The sequence below is a fragment of the Diadema antillarum genome, unplaced genomic scaffold, assembly GCF_040938485.1.
Source record: "Diadema antillarum isolate AM-2024a unplaced genomic scaffold, OU_Dant_1.0 seq00001426_RagTag, whole genome shotgun sequence".
In the NCBI taxonomy this organism is placed as follows: Eukaryota; Metazoa; Echinodermata; class Echinoidea; order Diadematoida; family Diadematidae; genus Diadema; species Diadema antillarum.
The window spans coordinates 814,776-826,491 of NW_027272178.1; the positions used below are offsets into that span (position 1 = coordinate 814,776).

Below are 11,716 nucleotides of genomic sequence, written 5' to 3' on the forward strand. Positions count from 1 at the left end.
TTTATATAATTTATCATGTGTTTTTTGTTTGAACTGATAATTCCCTTTGTAATGAAAGGGTGTTTAATCAATGGTGTATTCTTATCACAATAAAACATAAAACTATCTGAGAAAATATTGTATGCCTTATCTGCATCTGATTACAAAGAAAAAAAGAAAAAAATATCACTCCGGTGTTCCTGAGTAAAATCTGATTTTAAAGATTCAATCTCGTCCGTTTCTTTTCGGTACGATCTATGTGGGTTTTTTTATTCTTATTCTTCGATTCTGAATGTAGTGAGATTGTAAAAGTGGGCAGACGTTGTTCAGACACTATATCATTGATGAAGTTCTTAATTTTGAAAAAAAAAAAGATATTCAAAGTGTTCTGTAATTTTGCATTATTGAATAATTAATAATTAATTGTATTAATTAGCCATGAGCTTAGGCCCTACGTGTCAGATTTTGTCACTTCGAAATGCTGTACAGGGGTTTTATTTTCATGAGTAACCAATTCCAAATTCCAAAAGCTGCTTTAAAAATGTATTGGTTGCATGATTTGGTGGTCTGTAAATAAGTGTTTTTCTACATTTTAATTTATAATTTCAACAAATAAATCCTTATAGACTTCGATGTAAATGATAAATTACATCACTTCTAGCCTTCTCTTAAACCATAATTCAATCACGTGGAAAATGGCCACCCCGCCACCTCTACCGGTTTTACGATCAGAACGGATCAATTATCAATAAAAGGATAGGCCTAGGGAAGGTGTCTCGTAGACATATTTCCGTTATACCTATTTCAGAAAAAGAAATATTTTGAAGAGAGGATAAAAAAGTAATTCCAAAGACTCAAATTTATTGTTTAGACTTCTGACATTCCAGTGAATGAAGTTTAGTTCCGCCGAATTACATGGTGATTTTTCGACTTCCATGTGCACGACTATGTCTGGCTATGAGGAATTCGGTTCAATTGGAGAAACAACTCAATATGCCTACATGTGCTAGTATTAACTATCATAAAAATCAGAAATTGTATTAATATCTGCTCTGAGTTGCTAAACTGGTCAAAAACTATCTTTTGAATCCATAATTTATGTCAAGGTTCGTTGTGATAAAGATTGCGAGGGCCACGAAAGTTGCATGTAGAAGGTATCGTGTGAGTGTGGGTAGTCCTAGGCCTATAGTGTGAATTTGTGTGTGTTCATGTGTCCAAAAATCCTACAGAGGATCTTTACTTTGTCCACATATGATAGGTCTATCTATATATGTGTAACTGTAGCTCTTACAATGCATGCAGAGTTCGCAGACGTTCTGGAAGTACGTTTTTAACTTAACGTATGATTATAGGGCCTACTACTTAGCACTATACATGTACATTGTACTACCTGGCCTACATACAGCACGCCAATGGACTGACAATCTTCACGACACATTAGGCCTATTACAGATTATGAAAAAGCGCCGGATCGAGTACTAAGTATAATAACTGTTGATTGCGACGTCAATGCCAAAAATCGCAGAGCAAAAGAGAGAAGGAGAGAGGAAAAAAATACGAACAATGCATGCTGTGCGGTGAAAGGCAGCTCACGCAGATATGGAGACAACACACCCTCGCACAACATGACATGTGCACAGAGAAAATTCCCTTTTCCCTTGAGCTTGGCCCTGGCAGATACACGTATGTCATACTAGTCGTGCGCAAGTTGGTAGGCCTACTTAACAATATTATAACTCACTTTACTTGTATGCAAGGTGTAAGAACTGAGCTGATCTCTTCAGGTGGACGAGAACTATTCTTTCGTAGCAATCAAACATCGGGCAAAGCAGTGAGTATCCTACTTGTTGCAATCGACAGTGATTTGAATTGACAATTCATAAACCATACAGATTCTGAAGGAATATCTAAATTGCGATCATAATCCCCGGTCATAATTATGGCCGTATGATCCCGAGAACATCACAAATGTAACACCATGATTTCAATGATCGAGAAAGTGTGTACAATGCGTATGTTTGCGTGTATGTGTGTGTGGGTATACTATGTGTGTATGTATAGATGTGTTAAATTACTAGTATGTGTCTGTGTACATACTTTATAAATACGCAAGCATATAGATAAGCTCACTGCTAGCGTTCATAGACGTATAGCTCTGTACTTCGTATTTGCTGTTTGTACCGCAACGCAGAATCCACTGACACACATATATTGTGGGTTGGCGGCAGGTACTAAGTGTTTAGTATTACTGCGTGCTCTGTCTCTGCATGTAGGCTAGTTCTGAGTACACTGACTCTGGATTACACGTCAAGGTTACGCATGGATTGGGCATCAAAGAATCATTGATAAATTGCAGGAGAGTACAATGATGCATTAACTTATAACTGAATTCTCAATGTCTGTAACTGCGTTTGGACGAGTGCTGAATCCAGCCATTTACTTGCCTGAATATTTATTTTTCTATATCTTTTTAGTTCCCAAATATTCAAAAGTGTGCGCCAGATCGTTTGAAAATGATCAATTGAAAATCTCTTTCCCTCCCCCCATGTCCCCTTTCCACCCCATCCATTCAATCGATCCATATTAGTTTGCAGTAAAAGACGCACATTTAATCTTCCAAAATTATGCACCAGATCATTACATTTTGAGAGGGGGGGGGGGGAGTGGATACCACCCAGCAAACACATAACGTTTTCAGAACGTTTCCTAAACGTTTTTTTTTTTTTTTTGAAGTTCCGTACGTCTTCGTATAAAATGGACGTTTTTAAAACGTACATACAACGTCAAAGTTGGTACATAGCATTTACCGCATAACACAGGTTTTTTGGAAAACGTTTTAGAAACGTCAGTGGACGTTACAAAACGTTTTTATTATGTCTGCTACGTCTTCGTCCCTTACAAACGTCCACAAAATGTTTTTAATAGGTCTACTGCGTCGACTTCATTTTTAATGAACGTTTAAAAAACGTTTTTATTTGGTCCGCTACATGTTCGTAATTGCTTTCTTCATCGTCAATATTCATGCCTATTTATGAATATTCAAGGTTCAAATTTTCTGTGTTAAAAATAAACTTACCTACGTCATTGTTCAGTTATTCACTATTTCAAATTGTGTTATAAAGAGGTATTTTCATATGTTAATAGGCCTAATTAAGGTGTGTGTGATCTAATTTTAGTAACCATGTCTTCATGCATTACAACATTTTGCTGGTATATTAAAGAATGTGATAAAGATTCATCAATTGGGAATAGGATGTAGTATAGGTATAAGTGGTAGGACGTTAGGGTAGGATTATATAGGATTAGGATTAGGGTACATTATTCCAGATTGTGCCTATAATCTCAAAACTATAATCTTTTTTTAAATACCCAATAAAAAAATAAACAGACGTTCATAAAAGGTTCTGGACGTTCTAGACGGATAGGAAAGGTTCTCTAAACATTCTGGAACGGGTCATAAGACTTTGTAGACGTTCATAGAACGTTTTTTGAACGTTCTAGACGGTTTTCAAAGGTTTTCTGGACGTCCGCAGAACGTCCACAGAACGTTTTGAATATTCTTAAAAGGTTTTACTGACGTCTATAACGTCCAAATGGTTTTCTGCAGGTCCTTTAAAATTCCGAAAGGTTTTTTTTAAATTGGTTTTTAAACGTTTAAAAAACGTTTTTATAACGTCCATTTGAAACGTTTTAAATACGTCGAAAATCTTCCACAAAAAGACGTTCTGAAAACGTTTTGACAAAACGTCCAAATAACGAATTTGAAGCGTTTCAAGAACGTTCAGAAAACGTCCAAATGTTAGCTGGGCACGTCCCATACCTTCTTGCTTGGTTCCTGCGCTCCCTCACTTGTTCGGTTGTTATTCGCAGGGTGTGATAATTTAGACTTCGAATTTTCCGCCCTCCCCCGTAACCACCCCCCCCCCCCCCCCCCGAATGTCATATGAAATCGCCGCCACTGGACTCTTTGGTTGTGGGCGGGAATTGTGTAGATTATTTTAGATGATAAGTCATATCTTTTTCATACTTGAAAGAAAAAGAGAATAAATGCAGCTCATTTTTTTATGATTTTAACTTGTCTGATTGCAGGCTACCATGAACCTTTTGAGGGGCATTCTTGAGAGGAGACTACGGCTCTGCCACGCTGTTTTCTTCTCCTTCACAATGGTGAATTTCATTCTCTGCTGCCAGGCGTGTTCATGTACGTCCAACCCTGAAGTCTGTGATGGAAGCTACAGTAAGTCATTCAACTTGTTAAGCTATGGTGGAGTCTGGGTAGTATACAACAATCGGAGCAAATCCACATATAGCTTAATATACCATTTCATTTTCAAGTCGACTTCATACACTAGATAAAATCGAGCAGAACAGTAGATATTCCATAAATTCACAGGAAACAGAGGAAAGTTTTTATTACTTTAATGACGCAGTGACGTTGGTTATTATACGCAGATCTAAAACTGGGAATATCGTTATTCAAAGCATGAAATATTCAAATATGTCTATGAATACGACCTCGAACAAAAGAGTCTTGCATGCTCATATCTAGTAAACTGATAATCAACCCCCTCCACACACACACACACACACACACACACGCACACGTACACAATTTGCTGATGACAGAAAGAAACTTTAACGAGAACGTTGCCTACAGGGTAGAAAATAAAATACAACTTCAAATCATGTTTGTGGAATATATTTGAAATGACGATATATTTGACCATGCCCCACAAAATCAACAAAAAATAAACACAAAAAGAAAATCAAAAAAATAAATAAACGTATTATTGTTGATGGAATTCCAGTTACATGTACCTGTAATACATGCCGTACAATGTTATTTTGTCATTATTCTGTGTCAGTTGAATTGAAATGAATTGAACGTATTGATTTTCAATTGAAAAGGAATTAATACTTATATCACGTTAGATTATTTGTATTTTTGTTTTGGTTGCACAATAACAAATTAGTGTACTTATTGGTTCCGAACCAACAGTATTTGAAGGAATGATAGCTGCACAATATGGCAACGCATCTGGCTTCGATGACATCACTTATTCAGTCGACGTGAGAAACGTAACCAAGGACGTCGACAGCGATTTGACACCAGGAGTCATGGTTAACATCACTACTGGAACCCATACGTGTGGCTTCCCCGATCTTGAAGTGAACTCTACTGTTCTCTTTAGTAGTACGTAATCGGTCACTCATTTTTTTAGCCCTTATGTAAACTACCTTTTAATACGTATATCATTACTGAACTATTGGGTATTTGAAAGAATAAATTTCAGCTAATAGTATCTTCAGCCTTTTTTTAGCTCTTCAGTTTTAGCCCGAAGTGTTATAAAACTAAACTTTATTGTTCGTCAAAAACATTTTACTACCACTTTTTTTCTGTTTTGTATCTTCCACAATATTATTGTACTCTGTTAAGTATCTTCGGTCATCACCAGTGGCGGATCCAGGGCGGAGCGCACCAGGAGCGCCCCTTTTATTTTGTTAAAACAACAAAAAAAGAGAAAAAATGGGGAGGGGGTGCTTGCGCCCCCCCCCCCCCCTTGATTTTTTAAAGGCGGTCCCTCTTTACGGAATTCCTGGGTCCCCCCCCCCCCCGATCATGTATGGCCATTATATATATATTTTTCCATGGCCATTATATATATATTTTTCCATTATTATATTACGGATTGTTGTATTGAGGGCTTTATGATTTTCCATGTCATCAGTAATTGAAACACGAATACAGTTTCATAACTTCTCACGAGTGTGGAGTCCACAGTACGTCGCAGTCTAATGCATAATATAGCAATCTCGCCTAAAAAACGACAACATAAATGCACGTCAACGACCATCGAAAGTGTGTACACCCGGATGCACAGTGTGTCAATTGTCCATTTAATTCATATACGATGAAAAACTACCTCAATTTTCTTGATGGACTATAACGTTCACTGCATTCCTTTTTGTTGTGAACGAGACATTGTGGAAAAAATACAATTTCAAAACTTAAGAATGCATCATTGTAATTTAAGACCCATTCTAACTGACAGTCTACGTCACATATTATGAATGGATGCTCCTTCTTTTTCTTTTTCATTGTACTAAATATTCCATTGTTTCACCTTCTCCCTCCAAATCCCTTTCTTTTCTATCTTTCATCTCAGCAACTCGTGAAAGAGACGGTCCCTACAGTTACTCCATTGACACGTGTGGATCTGTTGTGCTGACTGCGGACGATGAGGAGTACCACGATCTGACCTGCTCCGCTACGGGTTTGGGCACTGCAACGCCCCTCCTCCTACTCGTCTGCAGCACACTTGCAATGTTGCTCCATTCGCAGCCGTCCAATTGATACTCTATGCACTTTCCATCGCACTAAAGTCAACTCAATGTTCTAAGGAAACCTGTCATAAAGTTGTCAATTAATTTTTTTTTCTCATAATTGATCAAGTCTTTTGGTAAACAGTGGCCGTACACAATAGCAACAAAGAAAGTTCTTACAATAGCAGCTGAAGACAAGAGTTTGGTATATCTGGCATTTTGTCTGTGTGAGTACTATGCAACAGTTTTGTTTTATTTTGTTTTTTAATCTAGAATAGTGGCTTTTGTGAAAAAGTAAAGAATATTGCAAAGCTTCAAAAATTATAATGGGGGAAATTAAGAATTGTTCCTGAGTTGCTCATGGTGCAATACTTTGGCCAATTCGGTGTAGTTCTAATATCCATGACATTTTAACATCCTCACTGCTGTATCGCAGCCTCTGTCACGTGTTTGTGGAGATACGTCCTTAAGTAATGGAAAGTGGGACTTACATCTACTGCTACTGATCTCATGGATTGATTTTAGGAATAGGTTTTTACAAAAACATTTCTATTATTGTACAGTTTTAAAATATATTATGAGTTCACTACAGAAGAATAAGATAATATAGAACTATTTTTGTATGTACTCTGCATTTCAAGTACGCGTATATTTGTCCTTCCTAATTTCCTGATTTATTTCCTGTTTATCCTTTATAGTGTTGTTTCCTCATGACGCACTGCATAAAAGATATAAAAATTTTTGATTACAAGGACCTCTAAAATGCTCTCCTTGTCTAATTTTTGAATGTGTTCGAAGTTAATTTCTTCCAAAATGATTTAATTCAAGGATTAAAACATGACGTACTCTGTGTCACAAAATAATAAGGTGAATATTGCAGAAACATTTAAAGTCTTGATTTTGAACCCACTCACAGGAAAACAACCCTTGAAATAAAAAAAAATGCAAATAGTAAAAAAAAAAAGAGCTGATGGTGGTTTTTTTCCGAACTACAGACAGTCGGAAGTCATAGTTTTAAAAGATGTATCATGAACAATCATATGAATATTCATGGCCAAACGTATGGTGGAGTCCCATGGCACAAAAACAAACAAACAAACGAACAAAAAACAAAAACGCGAGGTTAAGTCGAAGTTTTCTATATAAACGCCACATGTTTTATCGGTGTCATTTCTTTCCATCGCCTTATTTGCCGTAGATACTTTTACATAATTATTATTTCATTTATGTTAGCTAGTGATCCTCCGAGATCATAACAGCAGATTACTCTGCACTCAAAATGCCTGTAAGTGCTTAACAACTTAGCGATGTTGCACAAAAGATACTCTTTTCGAGAAACGAAAATTAGGCACTCGGTAATGTTATTGTTTTTGTTGTCATATCTATGTTACCAGTACTATTACTATTGCAATATGGTTATCATATCTATTGTATAGTCTGCGGAGTGTAGTAGCAAATGTTATCAGACCGTTCTTTACTTCTGTAACCTTTTATATGCTGTCTAGACTTTAAAATGTGCAACGTTTTTTACATTTATGATGCATACAGCTGTACAGTATATGCAATGATGTTTATGGTCTGAAATGTAACTACATCTCATATTAATTAACATTAATAAGGATACACTTGTATATCCAGTTGTATTTTGTTTTCGTTGTTGGTGTTGATGGTGCTGTTGCCTTTCATTATGATGACAAGAACGAAGTTCAAAACACTGAAGATCGACTAAAGTGAGTGTGGTGACGTCAAACTAACTCAACATTATGCATCAAATTACCGCAAAGAAAACTGGATTTTTGCATTTCATTTGTCTACACACACACACACACACACACACACACACACACATGACATGACCACTTGCTATACTGTAGTACTTATACGAAGATAGAGAGAGACAGAGAGAGAGAGAAACATTATTTACATTTATAAATATGCTTTTCTCTGCGAAGGAATTTAGGATCATAGACTTTCAAGGGGGGGGGGGGAGGAGGAGTCTTGTCAACTGACAACGTTTACACTAGAGGCATCTGATCATTTTTCACACAGTTTCCATACACCTGCTACTGTACAGTCATTACTATAGCCACATCTACATGCCGGTCTGTAGACTCCCATAACTCGTAAGACATCGCAAATGTTACAAATCTATTTCAAACTCTCAAGAAGTAATCGAATATGCGTTTGTATTGGCTGGAGTTACATTTTGGCTAGAAGGGTTACGGTGTTATCACTTCAGGTTGTAATTATGATCGTCGACGGCTAATGTTAATAGAGCTGTTTAGCATTGGGTGCAGTGATTTAAAAAATGTTCAAGATATCACATTTAATGCAAATGTGTAGGTCACTTGCATCACAAAAAATCCTACCATGTAAAAATTTTGCTATAAAGCCTAAAACATAAGGAGATATCACTATTTTTCCCACTAAACCATATCTGTAGACATTTTTATGGTAACTATAGTTCACATTTTGTATATTTAACAATACTTAACATTAATTATACTGATTCAAATGTTTTCATTGCTTGTTTTTATCCCTAACTCACATTTTAGAACTATTTTGAAGCAATAAATCAGGGTTTTTGTTTCCTCTGCAAATGGTGAATAATGCCTTTAAGGTTAGCAAGAACGCAATGCCCATTGTAAAAATAGATAAATAAGTAAATAAATATATAAATAAATAAAACTCACACAGACACGCCTTTTACACATTTTGAATAGCGAGTTATGATGATGTCACACTTTCCCGAAACTGAGCAAAGATGGACGTAAGATAAAGAAAATGGTCACATTCGCCTCTGATTGCATAAACATTGGGTCATTTGTGAAGCCATCGTAAATAACCGCCGGTTGAGTTTCTCAGATTCCAGCAACAATTTCGTGAGAGGTGGCAAAATCTTCGCGTTTTATAGCCACTGGGTTTTCTTCGCGAGTCTTTTTGGGTGAACTTCTTGACAAAGATTCACATCTTCGTGTAGCCTTTATTCGTGTGTGGTTCGAGTGCTATCGTGTGACCTTCTATATATAGGCATAGTACTTTCTTCGGCTGTTGATTGGCTTTTGACCATGTTTGAGGCCGTATCTCCCACGAAATTGAAAAATTCTATTTTCATATCGCCATCTTCTGTCACTTTTGGGACAGTGTGACCCCACCCTAAGGAAATAAACATATGCACCTCGCATCGCTGACTCTAGCGAAGTTCGTGCAAGTTGACACTCTTGTATTGACAACGCACAACGCTCGTGTGTGTGTGTGTGTGTGTGTGTGTGTGTATGTATTGTGTGTTGTATATTCGCACAGTACACGTGTGGACGGTACAACTAGATCTACGGTAGATACCCCGTATCGTACGCGGTTTGCCCTTCGCACTTTTCCAGTCTATCACATAACAAAGCGCAGCTGCAGCCCTATCGCCGCGCATGCATGTTCTAGTACGTACAGATTGTAGGTAGAAACGGTTCTACACAGGCCTACTAGTACACTAGAGGCAGAAATGACAAGGAGTTGGGTCAGATATGACCCCATTCAGAGTCATGAATTGGGTCAGGGTGACCCCATTCCGGGTCTTCATGACCAAATTCCTTCATGACCAAAGTCATTTTTGACCCGGAACGGTGTGTGACCCCAACGGACCCAGTTCCGGGTCAGTTCTGACCCGAATTCTTTTAGAGTGTAGGTGCAAAGTTATCAACGGTTCTTTATTTTCGTAACCTTTTGTTTGAGGTCTAGACTTTAAATGTAGGGTTTACCACTGGGAGCAGTGATTTAACAGTGTTTAAGAGCTGTTCGAGTTATCACATAATTTCTGATGAATATATGTAGGTCAATTGTATCACAAAACATCCTTCCATAATTTATTTGTAAAAAATGCAATAAAGCGTAAAATATAAGGGGATATCACTATTTTTCTCAATAAACCATTGAGGGCACCAAAGGGCATTTTCCCGTATAGATATTAAAAGTTGCAAATGTGTTTATAAAGGTGTAAGTATGCTGGAGATAATTTCTCCGGCAAATACATGCTAAGTCCGTCATAACCATGATAACCGGTTGACCTGACTTAAGGGTTCTGACAATCTGAAATATTTCTTCCTCATCTGTTGGGGTAAGAAAAATGTCTTGTGAAAGTGCGGAGGAAGAAACTTTGTAAAACTTACGTTGGAGTTGTTAACAATATCTGATGCTAATTTTGGGCCTTTATTACCAAAATAAGCATGACATAGGCCTATGTCATTAGGTTCTGAAAACTCTATTATCACCATATAGAATACTGAAACATTCTCTTTATTTTTCCTTGTAATTTTATTCCCATACAAACAATTCACATTGTCGTTTTCAGATTTCTGAGAATGATACATCTTATTTGACAAACGAATCAATCTATTCAATTTATTTCGATATTATTATACTTATCAAAATCATAATCATATTGAGTAGTAACTGCTTTTTTATATAATTTATCATGTGTTTTTTGTTTGAACTGATAATTCCCTTTGTAATGAAAGGGTGTTTAATCAATGGTGTATTCTTATCACAATAAAACATAAAACTATCTGAGAAAATATTGTATGCCTTATCTGCATCTGATTACAAAGAAAAAAAGAAAAAAATATCACTCCGGTGTTCCTGAGTAAAATCTGATTTTAAAGATTCAATCTCGTCCGTTTCTTTTCGGTACGATCTATGTGGGTTTTTTTATTCTTATTCTTCGATTCTGAATGTAGTGAGATTGTAAAAGTGGGCAGACGTTGTTCAGACACTATATCATTGATGAAGTTCTTAATTTTGAAAAAAAAAAAGATATTCAAAGTGTTCTGTAATTTTGCATTATTGAATAATTAATAATTAATTGTATTAATTAGCGATGAGCTTAGGCCCTACGTGTCAGATTTTGTCACTTCGAAATGCTGTACAGGGGTTTTATTTTCATGAGTAACCAATTCCAAATTCCAAAAGCTGCTTTAAAAATGTATTGGTTGCATGATTTGGTGGTCTGTAAATAAGTGTGTTTTTCTACATTTTAATTTATAATTTCAACAAATAAATCCTTATAGACTTCGATGTAAATGATAAATTACATCACTTCTAGCCTTCTCTTAAACCATAATTCAATCACGTGGAAAATGGCCACCCCGCCACCTCTACCGGTTTTACGATCAGAACGGATCAATTATCAATAAAAGGATAGGCCTAGGGAAGGTGTCTCGTAGACATATTTCCGTTATACCTATTTCAGAAAAAGAAATATTTTGAAGAGAGGATAAAAAAGTAATTCCAAAGACTCAAATTTATTGTTTAGACTTCTGACATTCCAGTGAATGAAGTTTAGTTCCGCCGAATTACATGGTGATTTTTCGACTTCCATGTGCACGACTATGTCTGGCTATGAGGAATTCGGTTCAATTGGAGA

General features: G+C 36.5%; 2 protein-coding genes across 2 annotated transcripts in view; one reads left to right on the forward strand and one right to left on the reverse strand.

Moving 5' to 3' along the window:
• The window catches only part of LOC139709340 (angiotensin-converting enzyme-like protein Ace3), a 77,542-nt gene that overhangs the window by 19,137 nt on the left and 46,689 nt on the right, over window positions 1-11,716 (reverse strand). The window lies entirely within an intron of this gene.
• LOC139709318 (uncharacterized) lies at window positions 1,586-7,916 on the forward strand. Its single transcript, XM_071621275.1, has 4 exons — window positions 1,586-1,810; window positions 4,069-4,216; window positions 4,979-5,173; window positions 6,147-7,916. Exons 1-4 carry the CDS (start codon window positions 1,610-1,612, stop codon window positions 6,332-6,334), a joined length of 732 nt encoding a protein of 243 aa, XP_071477376.1. The 5' UTR covers window positions 1,586-1,609; the 3' UTR covers window positions 6,335-7,916.